The sequence below is a fragment of the Trematomus bernacchii genome, unplaced genomic scaffold (assembly GCF_902827165.1).
Source record: "Trematomus bernacchii unplaced genomic scaffold, fTreBer1.1, whole genome shotgun sequence".
NCBI classification, from domain to species: Eukaryota; Metazoa; Chordata; class Actinopteri; order Perciformes; family Nototheniidae; genus Trematomus; species Trematomus bernacchii.
In genome coordinates this window covers 1355900-1378087 of record NW_022987973.1, presented here as the reverse complement: position 1 = coordinate 1378087, position 22188 = coordinate 1355900, and the positions used below count along the sequence as shown (strand labels likewise).

At 41.3% G+C, this 22188-nt stretch overlaps 1 protein-coding gene across 1 annotated transcript in view; it reads right to left on the bottom strand.

Moving 5' to 3' along the window:
- Window positions 1-22188, bottom strand: part of myo5aa (myosin VAa) — a 66378-nt gene that overhangs the window by 19416 nt on the left and 24774 nt on the right. Inside the window, 19 exon segments of the mRNA XM_034116643.1 lie at window positions 78-326; window positions 418-657; window positions 948-1104; window positions 1651-1862; window positions 2078-2115; window positions 2118-2169; window positions 2171-2186; window positions 2669-2755; window positions 2873-2970; window positions 3659-3814; window positions 10006-10089; window positions 10796-10921; window positions 13841-13981; window positions 14070-14151; window positions 14370-14635; window positions 14880-14986; window positions 15610-15717; window positions 16925-17006; window positions 19772-19915. Of these exon segments, the coding sequence (XP_033972534.1) occupies window positions 78-326; window positions 418-657; window positions 948-1104; window positions 1651-1862; window positions 2078-2115; window positions 2118-2169; window positions 2171-2186; window positions 2669-2755; window positions 2873-2970; window positions 3659-3814; window positions 10006-10089; window positions 10796-10921; window positions 13841-13981; window positions 14070-14151; window positions 14370-14635; window positions 14880-14986; window positions 15610-15717; window positions 16925-17006; window positions 19772-19915 (2445 nt within the window).

Genomic DNA, 22188 nt, shown 5'->3' with positions numbered 1-22188 from the left:
TTGTACGGAAAACATGTACCACTACACTGCAGAGGGAAGTGGAGGATCAGGACATCTACAGATGGATCGGCTCTTACCTTCTCCATTTCCTCCCTGTAGGTTTTGGCCCAGTTCTCGATGGTCTTCTTCTCCTTCTGAGTGGTACTCAGCTCCGTCTTCAGCTTCTCCAGCTCCTCCTGCAGCGAGCTCAGCCGGATGCCTTTGTTCTTGGCGTCTACCTCCACTCCACGCAGCCGGCTCACCTCTGTACGCAGCTTCTCGCTCTCCGCTGTGTAGGAAGTCTCCATACCCACCATCCTGTCTTTGACCACCTTATGGTTCTCTTTCTTGAGGCCAAAGACAGATCACAAAACAGAAAAGTGAAACACACAAAAGAGGACAAATGTATCAATACGAGGCCTCAAAACTTCATCTCACCTGCTCGTCGATTTTCCTCTGCAGCTGCATGATCTTGTTCTCCATGCCCTTGTTGAGCTTCTTGAAGTGCTCCACTGAGCGAGCCTCGATCTTCAGCTTCTTCAGCTGGCGCCGGGCCTTCATCCTGCGGAAACAGCACTGCAGGTAGACGATGGACTCCAGGCAGCGCTTGTACCAGCAGCGAGCCAACCAGCCGCGCACTCGCTTCTGGATGATCACCACCTTTTGCTCCCGCAGCAACTACAGACACACAGAAAAAGTTAAGGAGAAGCAGAGGGAGGATAAGAGCACATGAATAGATTTTGCACAGTCCAATATATTCAGATTTTCCTACAAGCTAAAGATTTCTTATTTGTAATATTCCTGCTCATGTTAGGTGTGTTTCTCTCTGTTATAGTTGAAGTGAAAGACAGATTGGGGGTAAACTGCACCATAAGCATCAGCAAAGGTTTTATTAGCTTCTCCTCAGGACTCAATAAGCACTGGTTATGTTGAACATGTTCTTCAGAATGTTGTGAAGTGTGTCTTACCGATTGGTACATCTGCCGGGCCATGTACGCTCGGATGAGGGTCTGCATGAGGAGAGCAGCAGCCTGCTTCTGCCGGTAGCATTTCCTCTCCACAACCATCCTCTGGTACTTCTGGATGGTGGTGGCTGCCTGCGTGCGACGCATGAACTTGACGAGGCTGAGGAGACGAGAGATAAACACGTCAACATGTATTTCAACATTTAAACTTAAGGACTTAAGGTACAGTATTTCAACCTTATTTAACTGCCCTAATATTTCCAAAAACGTTTACCCAGCATTGTTTTATAAGGCAAGGCAAGTTTATTTATATAGCACCTTTCAACACAAGGCAATTCAAAGTGCTTTACAACAATGAAGGACATTAAGAGCCTTAAGAAACATATTATAAAATGGCTTTTAAAAACACTGATTTAAAAGCAAAGATAATAAAACATGAATAACAAAAAGGTACATGAATCAAAGTCACAGTGCAGTGTGAGATACACACATCTGAAATGTTTCGGTCTGATTCAATCATTGCTAACTTTTTAGCGGAAATAGTTTTCTATGACCTCACTTTCTTTCTACTTTCTTTTTTAACTTATCCTTTAGTTATTTCAAGTGTTTCATGCTAAACGAACCCAACGATCATGTGTTGTTATAAAACAAACACACGATCTGTGCATATGATGGTTCTGTTTGAATGTCTGCAGGGGGCACTCACCGGCGGGCCTGGTATCCTCTGGTGAACCTCTGGACGGTGATGGCGGCGCTGCGTTTGCGCAGATACCTCTTGCGCTCCAGCCAGCAGCGGATGGTTTTCTGGATGCGGATGCAGGCAACACGCAACTTATCTGCCCTCAACTTCTCCAGGTAGGCCACCTGGCCGGCCCTGAAGAAGATCTTGGTCTTACCAAACTGATATTTATCCTGGTCCTGGAGGAACAGAGAGGCAGAGGTCAGGAGAAAGACAGGGTGAGATTGACTAAATGGGACGGATTTACTGAGTGTTTATTGCCACTGTTTTTGCATAGAAGAGGCAAAACAAAAGACTTGAAACATATTCAAGATTGATATGCCTTGGAAAACTACTAATACAGATGCTTCCTTTTTAAGAAACAAGTAAAAGGTAGAAATGCAGATGGTCTGACCTCCACCAGTTTCTCCAGAACATTTCTGCAGGTCAACCTCTGTCAGGTAACACGTCCTTCTGCTTCATCAGCACTCTGTAACGGCTGAAGAAACTCCTGGTACGTCCATCTGACACACACACACACCACACACACACACACACACACACACACACACACCACACACACACACCAACACACACACACACACACACACACACACACACACACACACACACACCACACACACACACACACACACACACACACAACACACACACACACCACACACACACACACACACACACCACACACACACACACACACCACACACACCCCACACACACACACACACAAAACAGTTAACTAGGTAAAAAATGCTAACTACCAAATACAAATAAGATTGCAATACATGCATACAGTACGGTGTAAAGCTGTGAAATGCATTTGAAATATAAAAGTGACTCTCCCCCGATAATAATCACAACCCAATACTTTCTTTTCTATTATATTCCAAAGGTTATTGTCTGTAACAATGTTGTATGCCCGGTGAAATACAATATAACATATTAAAGAGTCTAAGGGAAACAGTAGACGTGGATGCATCAGCACCTGGAGGGGAACCCTGCAGCAGAGATCCTGATGGTTTCCAGGACTCCGCAGGCTCTGAGCTGCTGCACCGCTCGCTTAGGATCAAACCTGCCAACAACAGACAACCACAGGCAATTACACCACCAAGAACTACACCTGAGCTAAGGTGGTGGTTTAGAGAATATAAACAACAACAGAATATTAACAGAAAAGAGGAAGACTCACGTGAAGGCCAACTTGAAGTCGTTGGGTTTGATGCAGCGGACGTAGTGCGGGGTGGTTGCATTCAACGTTTCCATCAGCATTGCCAGGGAGTTACGGAACTACAAGAGAGCATCCTCATCATCAGCCTCATCACCACCAACATCAGCTACATCATCACCACCACCATCATCATCACACTTTGGTATTTTCTAACTAGGCTGTCAAATCATTGAAGCAAATCCATGTGTGTTTTCACTTTAAATATAATTAATGTATTAAGACATACAGTAAGTAGTGCCAATTCATTTGTACAATATAGGCATGTGGGTAAAGAGGACATCTAATATGTTTGAAATGTGCTCTGATCTCTACCAACACGCACTGGAACTGATCTCAATTTGTGCAATTAAAATACTCAAGTCTTTAAGAACAGTACATTAATTAATTTCCACCACTGTATGGACACAGGACAAACCAATAAACTCAAACACTGGAGGAGATATGAGTTTCCTCTTTAGTACAGCGTACAGTTAGGACTGGTTTTAAACTCCCTTTTAAACATCCTCATGGACCCTTTATTTTATGGAATATTAATGATTGTATTCTAACTGTATTTGTGTCATTGTGTTTGTACCCATTCATTGGTACTTTCACATTTATCTTGTCATTTGACTATATTCTCAGATATGTTTGTTGTTTTTACATTGTCATTCGTGTTTGTTGATTTGTGAAGCCCTCCGAGACAAATGTGATTTGTGATATTGGGCTATATAAATACATTTGAATTGAATTGAATTGAATATGAACCTGGCATCCGACGGTCTTCTTGTTCTCCTTGCTGCTGCTCTCGCGGCCCTTGGTAGGTTTGACGCTGAGGCGGGTCCGTCCTCCGCTGCCGGGGCCCTGGCCCGTGGGACTGGTGGCTTTCTCCCCGTCCTGGAACAGCTCCACCAGCAGGGGGAACTGGGAACAGCAGCACACACACAGTCACAAACAGAGCAGCTGATGGCAGCGTTAGACACGGCAGGCGTTATTGATTTACTGAAATAAAGGTTAACCACACAGCATTCTGCTCTGGATGTAATGTTAGATTAAGCTTCAGTGCAACTACAATGCTTATATAAGAGCTATGGTTGTAGTACCTAACAGTATCTTCTTACAGTACATGGCATGCGTATGGATTTCTCATACAGCCTTACCGAGCACAATGAGAGTTTTCATTTGAGCATTTCATACAAGCCTTTACATTTTTGACTTGAGTGTTGAGAACCACGATCATTTTAAAATGTCTAAAGTAATCACGTAATCTAGTTTAGTTATCAGGTTTAAGATTGACATGAGAGTTAAAGGAAAACTTCACCCCAAAAATGATCATATCATTTACTCGCGCTCAGCTATATGGATTTGTGAAGAAACTAGTCTTGATGAACCTAAAACCTTACTATTATAAACACATCTGGATACAAAGTGTCAATGTTACGCAGGTGTCCTACTTGTCAAGTGCTCAAGTGTAGGTGTTTTAAGCAAAAAATGCATGTGTTTGGTTAGATAGGATAAGTACTGCACGAGTTGTATGAGAATTTGTACATTTATATTTTGTAATAGTTTTATTTTTGAATTTTTGAATTCATTCAGAAATGTCTCCGTTTGTGGATTCATTATTTACCATGGAATGCGAGAAAAAAAGTTGAAGGTAACACCAGACGCAGTGTTATTGATATAAATGTGGGTGAAGTATCCCTTTAATTCATCTTAGTTAAAGTGAGTAGATTGATGATTTGTTGATTAGCAATTGTTAAACCTATTTACAGTCAAAGAGTTGTTATAATGTTTTTAAAAGCCAATAAAAGAAAAATCGAAGGGTTATGCTTTCTCATATATCACGATATGCAGTGGCCATATATGAGTACAAGGCGTTACCTTGCCATGAGGTTATGACATAAAAAGTATCATGTATGATGCACACACATCAGTCATGTTCCATATAACTGTGAGGTTATATGAGGAGGATGCTGTGTTATGTTCAGGTCCTCCTCCTGCCATGCTGCTTCTCTGGCCAGCGTCATAAAGCGGGATAACAAAGGCTTTACGTGCTGCACGCTCTCGGCATCGCTCTGAAAACATAAAAATACCCTCATTCCTTTGTCTCTTATCTGAATCCCCTTTTCTTCTCCCAGAGTGCCTTTGGTGCTCCCCATGCAGCAAACAAATGCACACACACACAACTTAAATCTCCTCTGGCCGTTAGAGTGATAATAACCCCAGAGAGAGAGAGGGGGAAAAGGAAAAGAAGCTAACGGATAAGCTACAGGCGGACCAGCGTTGAAGGAACGCCTCTGTTTACCTTCTGCTGGCAGGGAAGGGTTGTCATGATGAGGACAGAACCAAACATACATGGACAACACATGGAGACACAATGACATTAAAAGAAAACAAATCAGTATTTCCCCTTTAAAAACTTTAAAACACATCACAATATAAAACTGAAAAGAAGATGGAAAAACCAGGCAGACTAATGATGAGGCTGAAATGGATGGGAGGAACATGATACGTGCATGACGTATAAAGCATGTCTGTGGTTGGGAAACAGTCACAAGGTGGAATTGTATCTGTCTGATCGCATTCCTGGATAGCAATGCATCATGGAAAATCTCTGCATCAGGGATTTCTCCAATGCACTGTATTGATTAGACTTGCAGGGAGACGTCAGCAGGAAGGAGAGTCTACTGAGTGTTCTGCAGGTCCCAGTGCAGTGCGAGCAATGCGGGTACAGTGGAGCCATTACACACTAGAGTATTTAACTGCGTAGACTTAAAGTGGACCTATCATGCTATATTATAATAATATAGTGTAGGACCATATCTATATAAGGCATATTTATACTTTTTTTTTTTTCAAAATACCAAACAGATCATGCATTTTAGCCATGCCTCATTTCGCTCAATTTGAAAATGTTAGCTCTGTTTTTGCAAGGGCTGATTCTGTGAGAACAGCACCATCTACAGGCCTGGCATATGTACTACAGCGTCTCCAGCGCTTTCGAACGGCAATGGCCGTGGCTGTCTCCTCCTGATTGGTGGAGTTGGCCCAATAGCCGTAGCGCCACTGTCCTGACGTCAGGACAGTGTTCAAATCTGGATCAGTTTTTATCAGATCCGTTGAAGCCCCTTTTTTAGAGATTTGGGTATGGAGGAAAATAGAGAGGGTTGTGTTTTCTGACACTTGGTGAGTTCCCTGGAACACCGGGGACACATATTCATGTATGAAAGACGTACAAAAGTGCATTTTGCATGATAGGTCCCCTTTAAAGAAAGTTCCTGTTTTATAGCACCTGGGGTTTTTTTCATAGATTTTGGCCATCTGCTTAGATCTGGGACTTAATCCACTGTGGCAAGAAACGAGTAGCAAGACGATTGCAGGTTTTTAACAATACCTCCAATTAGCCAAATTTGAGCCTGGTTTATCATTACATGAAATATAAAGGGTTCATTTGTTGTTGCAGCGATTAGTCGGGCGCCTCTGAATTGTTTTAACAAGGCATACATGGCCACCACTAAAACCCTACTGATAAAAGCAAATTACTTCAATATTGAAGTAAAATAATACTTTTCTTTGTACTGTTGATATGTTTCCGGATTTAAAAAAATTAAATTAAATGCTTTAAAAACAAATAGTTGAAGAAAATCTACATTTGAGCCAAATCGAATTGTTTACAGCAGGGGTTTTCAAAGTGTGGGAAGGTGAGCCTCCCCTCAGAGAACATAAGAACAGCGGCGCCCCCCCTCCCAATTATTATTGCTATTATTATTATTATTATTATTGTTGTTGTTGCTATAATGCAGGGGTATTCAATTGCATTTCAAAGAGGTCCAGTAAGATCAAATGAAGACTGTTTCTCTCCTCTTGTCTCGTCTCTGTGTGTGTGTTTGAATCTATCGTGCTGACTCACTGACTGCACCGATTTGATTGGCTGAGTAGCGTCACCTCCTTAAAACATTAAACAATAACTTTTTAAAACATTTTTATCTTTATGTTTTAAACATGTTGTATAAAACTCCCCCACTACTTGGACTATTCCTTGCACCCCTCTAGAATAAGCCCGAATGGTCTCAACTTATAACAAGATCGCAAGGACACTGGTAGCGATCGGACAAGAGTGTTGTTCAGTGTGTTGTGGAACATGCGTGTGCGTGCATGGAAATATACCACACACCCAATTACAATAGCATGTTCAATTCACTACCATGGAAGTTAATAAAGTTGTTAAAGTTGGAACAGCCTGTGGACAGCCGTTCTTCCTTGCATGTCAGTCGCCGACACCTTCTTACAGAGGACAGGCACATCTAGCTGCAGCACGACGTATATTTTCGCACGGTGTTCTCAACACATATTTTTTAAACATTTAAAACATCGTGGATAAATCCTTATATGTTCCCGGCAACACACTGAACGTTAACTTTGCCTCCTTATTACACTCACCCCTACTTTAGTGGGAACAATGAGTCTGCGTCTCTGATGCACACAGGAATAAACGCAGATCATCCTCTGGCTGCAGCCTTGACCGGCACTTACTTTTGATCAAAGTCAATGTGGAAAACCCGCACTCACACAGGTAGGTGGAGGTGAAGGGAATGAGCACTTTTACAGCCTTTTTGGCGAGGTGGGGGAACCCACAGTCTCCACAGACAGCCAAAAGTGTGCAAGTGTCACTTTACTCGTCTTTTTCTCGTTGTTCTTTTTCTCAAGCTGCGCCTCCCCTGAAGCTCTCTGGCGCCCCCCAGGGGAGGCGCGCCTCACACTTTGAAAACCGCTGGTTTACAGCATATTCAACCTTCTCCACGGGGAGTACAGATTCATCATAATCACATCACTTACCGTAGTGATGCACACGCTAGGTTTACTGTGAAATGAAGGATTATAAGCAATATTTTCAGGTGTGTTTACTTTGGGTTTCGATCATTTGGCTAAACCAGGGGTGTCAAACTCAATTTCATCACGGGCCACATCAGCGTTATGGTTGCACTCAAAGGGCCGGTTGTAACTTTAAGACTATATAAAAAAACATATATATATATTTAATATATATAAAATAATGTATTATATTACATCATTGCCTCTGCATTGGATTATTATGGGATAGGGTAATAACTTCATAATTAACTACGTCTGAAAGCAGAAGTCTAGGGAAAATAATTGCAGGTCTCTTCAGTGAGAATGTCACAAAATGATTTAAAAAGAAAAGCCAAATTCTAAAAAAAAGAAAGAAAAAAAAGTAACATTTTGAAAAAAAAGTCAAATTCTAAGAAAAAAGTCAAATGAGAGATGCATTGTGGGACATGTAGTTTATGGGCAACGTGCTTCTGTAAATCGGCATGTAATCGTATAATAAACATATTATATTCTTTCAGAGCTCTTGCGGGGCTACAGAAAATGAAGTCGCGGGCCGGATTTGGCCCCCGGGCCTTGAGTTTGACACCCCTGGGCTAAACTGTTTAAAACCTTTGCTTTGTACCCCTTGTTAGTACAAAGTAATCAATACTGAGAGAAATCACAACCAAGACAACAAAAATAAAACCCAAATTGTTATAAACCAGAATTTTCCTTTAACTGTCTTTACAGCTGAATGGCTTATCAACAGCAGGAGCTTTATAGGGAACTCAGGAATTTCTTTTCTCATCGAAGGGTAATCCCAAAAACCCCGATTCATAGCGAGGATATTTAAAATCATCATTTTGTTTTTTGCATGTTAATGTAGATGTTTTACAAAACATCTATGTTCTCAGTTATTTTTCTGACAGTTGAGGAAGGGTTTGTACAAGGACAGATGAATACACACACACACACACACACACACACACACACACACACACACACACACACACACACACACACACACACACACACACACACACACACACACACACACACACACACACACACACACACACACACACACACACACACACACACACACACACACACACACACACACACACACACACACACACACACACACACACACACACACACACACACACACACACACACACACACACACACACACACACACACACACACACACACACACACACACACACACACACACACACACACACACACACACACACACACACACACACACACACACACACACACACACACACACACACACACACACACACACACACACGCTTGGCAGGGAAGTTAAACAAAAGGTAATTAGACTAAATCTCTTTCAGAGCTCTTTACCGTTTAATCCCGATTGTTTAAATCTTACTGATTTCCTTGCCAACATTAGGACTACACACCAATTAGAATGTGTGTGTATGTGTGCACTGTGTGTGTGTGTGTGTTAAGTGATGATGTTAGTGTTTAGCGCAAAGTGTATTTTTTAACCCTTACCCAATTCTGCTCTTGTTAGAGTCTATGAGAGAACAGTCGATAGTCACTTTGAGCATTTTGGACAACACACACAACTCCTGTGTGTGTGTGTGTGTGTGTGTGTGTGTGTGTGTGTGTGTGTGTGTGTGTGTGTGTGTGTGTGTGTGTGTGTGTGTGTGTGTAATAAAACAGCGATGAGGATTTAAAGGCTTAGGCCCCTATTGTGTCTACACATGAACACATACAACTGATGTGCATGGATTGCTAATTTGGCTTAATAAGTCTTTCACATTTAGGCAGAGGGGCCTTCTAGTTTTTTTTGTTTACATTCATTTATATATTAATGTTATTTTCTTACTGCATCTTACTGTTCGTGTGTGTGTTCAGCTCGGTCTATGATTTGTAAATAAAACCTGAACCTCTCTGAATTTAAATATCCCGGATCAACCAATTGTCATACATTTTGACGTCAACACTACCTCCACATGGCCAGAGGAGGGCGCTGCTTTCCTGAGGCTGCAGATGGGACTTCTGCTCAGTACACATTACAGTGTTTTTTTATTTCCCCCCACACACACCAGGTGCACCAGCCAACCATTAGCTACAGGCCTCTTGGCTTTGATCTCAGTGGACGCTTCATAGCATTCGAGTTGTACAGTGTTCAAAAAGCTCTCTGCACGTAAATCTGGTTAAGATCTGGCCTTAAATGTAGATGTTAACAGTGATTTTATGAATATATATATGTAATGTAGAAGTGTGTCTTTACTCCTCACCTTGCTGGCCTTCAGCACATTGATCTGATCTTGGTTCACCGTGTCCTTGTTCTTCTCCAGGAAAGCGTCACACTGGTACTCCACCTGCTCGGCAACAAAAGAGCAGTGTGTGTTATAAAACCAGTGAGTGGGATTTATCCATGTCTTTCATTTCTGATGAGAAAGGACATTTTAGCTACTCTCCCTTGCATTTTTTTAGGTGTCATCCAACCCAAAGAAAGGTGTATATTCTTATGTCTTAATGTTTAGGGTTCATTTATAAAAAGGTAAAGGTTTCTATCTCTTGGTTTAACATGTTATTAATCTAGCAAGTGACAGTAAAGCATTCCCATTAGCTCATGTGCAGATATTAACTCTTACTGCACATGTCTTTAAATATAACAACATCAACCCTTGCAAATGTCTGGTCAGAAATATCTCCAAGAATCCTATTTTAATGTGCGGGGACTTCACTGGAAAGCCTACATTAGACTTCGCCTGTTAATCATGTAACCTTATAGTGGGGATATTAAAAGTAACACTGAGTCATACACTCTTTAAACGATATGAAACCTATTTTATTGCACTGGATTAAACCAGTCAAACACATGTACTCTAAACATTTCATTGCAGTAAAGCTTTTAGTGTGAATACAATGACAACAATAACAAAAAGTCATCTGTCCTCGAGCAATGCTAAAAATAACCCCAGCACTGCAGCAGCCACTGCAGCCGATCTGTGTTTTCTGCTGAGCTTTCCTTCAGTAGCTCAACCACATTCAACACTATGAGGTCTGGTTAGTGCAGCCCACCTTGTCAGCAAAATGTTGAATGATGAAGGCGCGGTTGGACATGCGTGGCTTCTCAAAGAGGGAGCAGGTCTTCAGGTGTGTGTTGTAAAGTTTCTGAGCCCAAGAATCATCCGTACCTTTGGGCATCTGGTGGAGAAAGGGAGAAGACACAGTGGAAACAAACAGTAAGAAAATATGTATAACCATCTGCTTATAAATACAGAAATACTATGAACATTTAAACATATCTAAAGCATTGTAATTACATTACATTTCATCCCACAAGTGTGTCTTTTTCTGATTCTTTTTTCACCAACAAGACAAAGGAGTTGTCCATTCTGTGTTTGTATTACCTTGCAAATATGTTAGCAATGTGGACCACCTCAAATGTCAACAGCTTGTAAAACGACCTTGCAGTCATTAAGAGCCACAGAGAGATTAGTCAGCATTGTGTGTAAACCTGCTCCGCTGTGAAAGTGTGTCGATGGTGCAGATATAAGCACTGCCTTAACTCTACACTGGTTTCCACCTGAATATTAACTCAAAAATCTAAATTTGATCTCGACATTTCATATACATTCAACCAAACCTTTGCCCAACATTAGCTTAAAGTGGACCTATCATGCTATATTTGAATAATATAGTGTAGGACCATACCTATATAAGGCATATTTATACTTTTTCTTTTTCAAAATACCAAACAGATCATGCATTTTAGCCATGCCTCATTTCGCTCAATTTGACCATTTTTTAGCTCTGTTTTTGCAAGGGCAGATTCAGTGAGAACAGCACCATCAACAGGCCTGGCATATGTACTACAGCGTCTCCAGCGCTTTCGAACGGCAATGGCCGTGGCTGTCTCCTCCTGATTGGTGGAGTTGGCCCAATAGCCGTAGTGCCACTGTCCTGACGTCAGGACAGTGTTCAAATCTGGATCAGTTTTTATCAGATCCGTTGCAGCCCCTTTTTTAGAGATTTGGGTATGGAGGAAAATAGAGAGGGTTGTGTTTTCTGACACTTGGTGAGTTCCCTGGAACACCGGGGACACATATTCATGTATAAAAGACGTACAAAAGTGCATTTTGCATGATAGGTCCCCTTTAAGTTGTGTTTGGGGCTTTTCTTAACTTTAAGGGGCCCAATTATGCTCATTTCAAGGTTTCTTAATTGTATTTTGTGCCTCTACTGTGACATGTTCACATGCTTGATTGTTCATAACGTGCTTTATATTACTCGCAGTCTGTGCTGCAGCACCTATGGAGGGAGCTTTGGGATTTTAGCCTCTGCAGACCATTTAAATGCACAAAAACAAGTGACTATGTATACAAATGTGAGTTTCTCAACAAGCAATCATGCAAAAGCATCACTTTAAAATGTGCATCTACCAGAGATGTGCTGAATATTTTTATTGGAAATGAGTCATTCAGCATACAAAGTATTACAAATTACTACTGATAAATCAACAAGAAAAAGACTCAGCTGACTGCGACATGAACAACCAATTAGTCAACCTATTAATCTACTAATGGGAGTCAGCCATAGTCGTGTAAAGCAATTGCAACACAATGAAAACATGCCATCTAACTGTGAATTGACTACGACTGAAAAAGCGTGTTTAGTTTCATTTTGTTTGCCATAAAGTTGTCAATGTTTCATACTAGGTTTCAGAGTCGGGTGAACTCTGTAGGTGTTCAGGTCTAGTGTGGTGGGAGGCACTGAAAGTTCGACAGTCACAAAATGTAAAGCAGAACGTGGGAGAAGTTCAACCACCACCCACAATGCTCTGCTTAATATGCAGCTCGGACTCACTTTAATTCTCCTGCTTGTTTATATTGATGAGAAAGTTTTATTCCCACCAGCAGTTTTCATAGGTGAGCAAGACTTATGTAAATGTATATATTTGTCATTGTGTGCCAATGCAGACTCTTGTTGAAAGACAGACTAACGATTAGAAGACTAACGGTGGGACCAAGCCATTTATTCTTTATATTTCTGTCTTGCAAACAAAACAAACGGATGAAATGCATTTTTTAGGACAGACCTTTCAAGGAGATATAATGATTTTATAAAATAAATCATGATATAGGAATAACACATTGCTCTGTCGGTCATGTGCTGGAAACAAATCTCTCTGCATCTAAAGTGTGTTTCATTCATGGTGAGGAGTATCAAAGTAATATCAGTCATGGGCGGACACAAATAATCTTACTCTCCCTGCCCCTAAATCAAAACATTACAAACGATTGCCTTGTGGTTGTATTCATCCGCCAAGCAGCAAAGTTGTAGTTTATTTCTATGGCTATCTGAGATTTATCACTTTATTTGACTAGAAATGTGTGTGAATTTGTCATATTATGTTATGGCCAAAAAAGTGTTTTGTGTCCTTAACTACCAATTCAGTTCTTCCTTGAGTTCAACTGGACATTTGTTAACTTTTTGAGGAATTCAAAATCGCGTTTTGCCCTGTATATATCCAATGGTAACTGTAACTCAATTAAATGTTAGCGTTTAAAAAGCTTGACCCTAACCCCTGACTTAAAGTGGACCTATCATGCTATATTTGAATAATATAGTGTAGGACCATACCTATATAAGGCATATTTATACTTTCTTTTTTTCAAAATACCAAACAGATCATGCATTTTAGCCATGCCTCATTTTGCTCAATTTGACATTTTTTAGCTCTGTTTTTGCAAGGGCAGATTCAGTGAGAACAGCACCATCTACTGGCCTGGCATATGTACTACAGCGTCTCCAGCGCTTTCGAACGGCAATGGCCGTGGCTGTCTCCTCCTGATTGGTGGAGTTGGCCCAATAGCCCCTTTTTTAGAGATTTGGGTATGGAGGAAAATAGAGAGGGTTGTGTTTTCTGACACTTGGTGAGTTCCCTGGAACACCGGGGACACATATTCATGTATAAAAGACGTACAAAAGTGCATTTTGCATGATAGGTCCCCTTTAACAAACAGTGTGTTAATTTGTTCTCTTGAACCCCCTTATTGAATCCTTCTTACTGCTCTTACTCGTTTCCCCACATATGATGTACTGGCTTAGATAAAGTAGTACCTTGCACTCCTCGTCCAGCAGGTCCAGGATGCCCATCTTAGCTTCTATGAGGTTGATGCAGGGCTGATTATCGTAGAAGTCGATCAGAGTCCAGGGGATCTGCTCCCTCATGTACTCCTCCTGCTCCAGCTTGAACACATGCTGCACACACACACAAATGAGGGGATTCAACTGTGTACTTGCATCAAACAATAACAACTAAAAAGGGTAAATATAGTGTGCTGCCCACCATGTTGAACTGCTGCTGGAGTTTCTCATTAGCGTAGTTGATACAGAACTGCTCAAAGCTGTTGATCTCAAACGTCTCAAACCTTGAGTGGAAGAACATATAAAAGAGACAATCTTGCTCAGTCAAATTAGCAAATAAAAAACTGGGCATGTAGTTTCCCTTGACTTTGTTTACGGTACTTTTAAGTTAGGAAAAGTCAGGGAAACTAACTTCCCTACTGCATTTAGCCATGGTGGACACTGTGATGTCTATGAACACATTACAGAAAATGAGTAACATCCGATTGGCTGACAGACGTACCCGTAGATGTCCAAGACTCCGATGAAGGAGTGCTGTTTGATGTTGGTGATCAGCGCTTTGTTAACATGCTCCACAATCCAGTTGAAGAGTTTGGCGTAGATGAGTTTGGCGAGCGCGTCGCGGGCGTTGGTGGCCATCAGGCGGGGGATGGTCTTTACATACGTCTCCGTAGCCGTCTTCAGCTTCCTGTGGCACAGCCACTGAGACATGTCCTGGTAGGTCACGCCCACCAACTCACAAAACGCTGAGAGGTGGCGATTGTTGGGCTAAAGAGGAAAGGAGGAGATTAAAATCATCACTAGGAGACAACATGAAAGGAGAAAAGGATCTGTTACAAAGAGTGATATTAGTCGAGTCAAGATGTACTATTCACTGACAATTAATCATAATACAGGGTATCCTAAAACTATAGATATACAAATGTAAATATCATGTAATTGTACTTATTCTACTTGTCCCATTTACAAGTTTTCCAGTATTTCAGTATTGGCATATAAATGGTATCCTCACTGGAATGATGCTGCTGTCTGAGTCTCTGTCCTTTATTTCCACGTTTCCCAGATGAAGAATAGCGGCCAAAACCTGGAACAGCCCCATCTGATAGGACTCATTAATACCTGCAAGGGAAAATACACACACACACACACACACACACACACACAAACACACACACAAAGAGACTCTGGTTATTATCTCATCGCCTACATCCAACAACACTCCATGAAGCCAATCGTTCTCTCTCTCCTCTCATCATCTCTTTTGCAATCATAATCATCTCAGTCTGAATTTGTATTTTTGTGTTCTATTTCAATGCCTTTCTCCTAAACCATGCATACAGATACCCGTACAGATGTCTTAACAGTCAAGTCAGGTTTACTAGATCGATTCATCATGATCAAGCCCATGTCCTCTCTACTTCCACCTCTCAAGGAACCTGCTTTTGCATCTTTCTTAAAATGCGCTGCTGCATACGTTACTGATGTGGAAAATCCCAACTTAATGCCATTTACCACGCCCTCTCTACTCATCAGACAATTTGCAAAATCATGCAACTGAGCCCTGTGGTAAGACTGTAGGAGTTACTTTCACTCTTTGCATTTGTTTAGCAATTTCAACCCCCATTTAACAAAGCCCATCCATAACCTTCGTCCAAATCTATAATCTTTCTGTAAAAATATGCATTTCTTCTCCCTACTCTATTCTGTATTTACTCTTGTGTGATGGTGTGCATGTCAGTTACCGAGCAAAGTGAAGGCATTGCGAGTGGAGCAGAGTTCCTTGGTGTCGTCCACGCCTTCGATAACGGGGCTGCGGCCCTGCTTGGTGTACATGAAGTCGATTGCACTGCCTGAGTGGAGAGGGAGGAAATAAATTAAGAAAACATGCAGAATGTGCAGTTTGTGCAACGTGGGTACATCACAGCATGTTCCGTCATCATGCAGATCTGGATTGGAAATGATCATATACACAATTTAATTAAACAGGTCAATTTATTTCATATTCAACCTGATAGACACTGAGTAAAGTGCTTTTGTTTTGGGTAAACTAGAAGGGGATAACTCACACCAGTGTGATTTTGGTGAGTGCCAAATCCGGCAGTTATAACATTAGCTCTGCGAGATTTAGAAAGCCCCCCTATAAGATAACATGTTGTTTCTTACTAACTAGGGGGCGCTGTCTGTTAAAATCCTTCACAGTGACATCAGTGCAACGTATCACAATTTCACTGACGGTTCAGGTTTTCTTTAAAGAAAAAAAGCTGAATCAAGAGCTCTTCTGTGTAAGAGAGATGTTAGCTCAACTTTCCAACAATCAGTTCATTTATACACACTGAAGCATGGCATGTTGCCTGGCAACGAAAGGCAATGACACGACTGTGACAACCACTCCATTAACTGAGCCAGGAAGTCAGCAGGAGAGGAAAAGACAGCAGCTCTGTCTGTGTGTGTGTGTGTGTGTGTGTGTGTGTGTGTGTGTGTGTGTATGTGTGTGTATGTGACAGAGAATGCCAACTGAGTGGCTTTAAGTGACAGTGCCAGCAGTGTGTGTGTGTGTGCGTGTGCGTGTGCGTGTGCGTGTGCGTGTGCGTGTACGTGTGTGTGTGTGTGTGATGACTAGGATGAGCAGGTGCAGGTCCACAGTGTGAGCGCTCTGTATGAGAGCCTGTTCTACTTCAGAGTCAATGAGTATCATACGTCTAAAAGTGATTTCAAATCTAATATCTGGCGGACACTACACTGCGGTTAATGAAGAGTTTAATGTGGAAGGGAGAAATGTTTTTTTATCGATTCTATTCTGAGCCGGCAGTTAGAAGCGGTTTCTCATTTGTTGCACATTAAATTGTAATTATTTTTTAGGCTGAGCCAATAATGGGTGTTTAGTGTTTCCCCTGCTGTGGAGAGTCTCTACGAATAGACACAATCAGTTCACTGCTTCTGAACAGCGAATGTACGAGCTGTAAGGCAGATGATATACAGTATGTTTCCAGCCCACTTTAACATGCATATGGTATGACTGTCAACTGTGTAGCTCTGAGTGTGTGTATAGATACTTACTGAGCTTTAGTTTCTCATATTCAGGCAGATGGGAGGATGCACAGAGCTGATAGAAGATATGATAATTTCTTTCCTCGTCCGCCTGGAAGAAAGAATGAAGATAATGTGAGGGAAATGGTACATGTAGTGTAGTATGCTCAGTTAATTCAAATACATCGCATGGATTATAAATATTGATCTGCACATTATTTTAACCAGAATACATGCAGGGAAAAATCATGTGCGTGTCTGAGAAAATGTATTATCTTATGTGCAGCACAATTATACAGTTGAACATCTGGAAGCCTCACTGGAGCAGTTGGTGATTTAGTGCCCTGCTAAAGGGCATATCAACAGATATAATCGAGTCAGATGAGAATAAAACAGGTTTCTTTTCACATGTGTGCGTTTATACCCGGGATGAAGTTCTACCTGATATATCAAACAACTGGCAAATATATGCATAACAATTAATGTTTAGGATGTCAGTAGTGTGTTGTAAACAAACCTGTGTCCTACACACACACACACACACACACACACACACACACACACACAGTACTGGAGCCAAGCATGTGAGAAATGTGAGGAGGTAAAGGTTACCGGTGTCTGCCAACATCCTCATTCCCCAACATTGTGTGTGTGTGAAAACAAATCTGATCTACAATCTGACATACTGGCTCCACCAGTAACTCGGTGAAGACACAATAAAGTTATACAAGAGAAAAAAGCTTGTAAACTTGATCTAACTTGGACACAAACCACCAAATATAATATTGTCTGAGACTTTGGGGGGGGGGGGGGGGGGGGCTGTAGAGAGAAAAATATATCTAAAGATGGATGTAGACAAGAAAAGGACAAAAGTTAAATCTAGAGGAAGAATGTCTTTGACATTAGAGGGGGGTGTGTCATGCTGTAACCCAGAGTGACGGAGGGATTGTCTCTCTCTCTGTTTGCTCTACCTCCTCCTCCTGCCTGAGAACAAATGTTTTACTGCATACTTCTTCTGCTCGGACACCAGGGCAGGTAGTGTTGGTTCATACTCAGAAACATAGTGCCTCAGAGTGTGTGTATGTGTGTATGTATGTATGTATGTATGTATGTATGTATGTATGTATGTGTGTGTGTGTGTCTTCTTGACTGCAGGTCTTCATAATTGTGAAGATTTCAAGCATAGAAAGAGTCCTTTCATTGCCAAAATTCACTTCTTGCATAAAATGGCAATTATGTTGTTAAATATTTAACATGTCGGTATATTTTAGCATTTTTGACCGGGATCAGCATAATTGTTAAATGATGGGCAACATAAGCAAGGGTGTGTAGGGTTGTTCACACAGAGGTTCAACACATCAAACTCCCCACCAGTTAGTCAGAATGGATGCCATTTGAAAGAGAGTCGAAATGTCAGATTTTTTAAAGTTATGACTTTTAGGTCGTTTTTCCTTCATTTGATATTGATAGTAAAGTCAGAGACATTGCATGTAGAGATAATAATAGGAGGCTAAAATAAAACTAGGTGTTTTGCAATCATATGGTAGCTGTCTTAGCTACGAGGTCACTGTGTGCAGTATGCACCAATAAATGGTTACATATATGTGAGAGGTCGGATATTTCTGAATAGTGAGACACCTCATTGATGCTTTTCAAAGAAACAGGGTTATGTTTATTTTCCCACATGTTGCCTGCTTGTTGTCCAGATAATAGAGTACCATACTTCACCATATGACACGAGGCAAACAGCTTGCAGTGAACTCATGCATGTGTGCATATGGTGTGTGCAGCACGTAAAACAAATCATGTGTGAGCCACTGGAAGCCAATTAACCACTGAGTCATGGTGACTTAACAGTGCTTTAGGTGTGTGATATGTCATCTACAATTTCACATTCAAGAGACAATTAGTATTTTGAATGTGACGTTTCACTTTAAGGGTGGCCAACAACCATACCGATAAAATGCATAATACTCATTTAAATTTGACTATAATGTAATTGTTTTTATTGTAATGTTTGAAGCAGTTGTTTGTATACACATACATACGATTCCAAATGGGCTTTCTGCAGTAATGGTTCAAACAAGGCAGTAAACTATAACTCACAGGTTCTGGATACCATACAGTACAATCATTTTAATGCCTGCGTGCATACACACCCCTGAATGTGTTTCATAATGGCTGTAGTACATTGTGTAAATACATTAGTGCTGACAGGCTTTGAAGAATAATTTAGCAAACACACCTTAAATGTCAGGCAATCCAAATGTTGTTATTTTTATTTATGCTGTTACTTACATTGTTTACTTTCTATCATTGTGTGAATTCCTACCTGAACTTTGAAACCTGAATGTACCTACAGGGACTAATAAAGGTTAATCTAATCGTATTGTATCCTATGTTAAACAAGCTAGTAGAGTATTCATGACAAATGCAATAAGAAATCACAGATCATACTTATAGAAAATTCTCTTTTGCCTGATTGCATGGAGAAAGCCAGAGTGTAAGGTCAGCTGAAGTACTGAGTGTAATCATGAATTAAATGTTCAGAAACATGCTCAAGGACCTCCAGCAGGAACAAAATGTGCCATCAGGAACCTGGTGGTGATTAATGAAGGACACAGCAATGCCTCCATGGCTTATGACCGGCACAAAAGTGGTAACGCCATGAAAGAAAGATTAAAAAGTAATAGTAGAAGTGTAGAGAAATGTAGATTAGTCAATTGTAACCGTGTCCGTGGATCTGTGAGAGCCAGGGGTAATCGACTGTGATGAGTGCAGCAATGAGTGCAAGTCAATGAGATTTCCACTTAAACAGTACAAACAAAACACCTCGTGTGTGCGTTGATGCAAACTCGAGTGCATGTGTGCACTCACCTGAAACACCACTCGTGATTTCTCCAGCAGATATGTTCTCATGTTGGCGCCGATGATACGGAAGCGGGTGTCGAAGCCGATCTCGATGTATTTCCCAAAGCGACTGCTGTTGTCGTTTCGGGTGGTCTTTGCATTTCCAATGGCCTGAGAGACAGAAGAAAATAAAAAAGCAAAAACAATTATTATTGAGAATATAGAGAAGCAGTTGCAATATTCCCTTTGTCAAGTTTTACTGTGGTTTGGGTATTATGGAGAAGAAATGAAGTACAAGTGAGGAAGAAAGTAACTATATTCACAGTTCAAATGTTTTAGGCGCTTTTATGTCTCGCTCTTTCCCAGGAGTTTGATCTTATTAGCTTAGCTTAGCTTAGCATAAAGACACAGCGATAAAGGCTATTCGACCTCTCATAAGCACTATTAAAATTGGCAAAAATGTCCCAATTTGGGATCAATAGAGTACCTCATCTCTTATTGCCTTATCTCAACCAAGAACATTATTCACAACAATTCTAGCAAGGAGTCGGAGCTTAGGAGTGATTCAGGAAATTTATAGTGGCCAAAGAAAAGGAGAGTGAAATCAAAATAATGACTTTCTGTTAAGTTGCTGTATCATATTGCTTGTTATTTTTTTACCATTTTGATACTTTTAGTAGTTCTTCTATTTGTGTTACAAGCGGTGACATGGTGTGGTCTCGCCTTAAGATTAGTAATTGTGTACTTTTCTGGAAATCTTAAGAAAAAGAAAAAGGGGGTTAAGATTTAAAAGTCCTTTTCAGACTCGGGGCTCTCTTTAAAGGCTAAGATGCTTTGTGAAAAACTTTTATCTGTATGAGTTTCTAGTATTCGTATAAGGGGCAATACTTAGAAAACCTCATAACATTTTTCTCAGAATTTCATTTCAGGGAGCAACTCTTATTACTAGGAAGCTTTATGAATAAAGCCCCTGATCCTTACACTAGCACGCCAGAACCTCTCCTACTGTCCTGAGATAAGATCAAATAAATGTGTGGTTGATCCCCACTTTAACAAACATCTTTTAAAGGACTTCTGTTGTTCTACTATCCATCAGCAAATCACACCGGAAGTCAGCAGCATTAGTTCAAGATACGGAATTGATCAATGACCCTACTAGGAATAGTTGGTAGACGGGCGAGGCTACACACACACGCACGCACACACACACACCAGCTATTTGAGTAGCCAGCTTGAGTTAAATGGTGTGTGAGCACAGAGGGTTCTTGCTGAGTTAAGGCTGAACACACACTCTTTCACTGCAGACAAGGAGCCTTTCAGCAGAGCAGGTATCCACTCTCTGCCTGCATCAGTCAAACACTACACACACACACAGTCTCCCTCTCTCACACACACACGCAGGTTTTCGTAATATCAAAAAAGGCTGACGCAACCATCTACTCTGCTTCAGGCTGGGGGGGCTGAAGTGACAGCAATATGATGAAAGAAAGCTCTCTTGGCTGAGAGGACGAGAGGGATGGCAGTGAAGAGGTCGGTAAAGACGGAGAGGGTGGGGAGGCAGGTTGGGAGGAGGGTGGTGGCATATGTGCACAGGGGAGCTCAACAAACACGCCGGGCCGGAGGACGCGAGGACGCGACAACAACCACACACACACACACACACACACACACACACACACACACACACACACACACACACACACACACACACACACACACACACACACACACACACACACACACACACACACACACACACACACACACACACACACACACACACACACACACACACACACACACACACACACACACACACACACACACACCACACACACACACACACACACACACACACACACACACACACACACACACACACACACACACACACACACACACACACACACACACACACACACACACACACACACACACACACACACACACACACACACACACACACACACACACACACACACACACACACACACACACACACACACACACACACACACACACACACACACACACACACACACACACACACACACACACACATCTCAGTGAAAAGCAGCTCCAGGCCAGAAACTGAAGGAAGGGGTTAGTAAATGCCAGAGGAGGAGAGAGCAAGAGGGGAAGGCATGACATTCAGACCATATCATCTACAAATCAACTGAGCTTGTGACTATACTGTGGAGAAATGGGGCAACAAAAAAAGACTATACACAAACTGCGAGGAAAAATGATGCAAGACTTTGAAGACAAACTCACACCTATGTAACTGAGCTTTTTCCAATCTTTCACACATTTTATTTAAGGGTTTTGAGCTGCAATTTTAAGTACACAGTAGCATCAAATGAATTTCTCAGTAAGTTTAATAAAATAGTCTTTGAATTGGATTTTGATTAGCTGTCATTGTTTCTATGGTTCATAAAATTGCT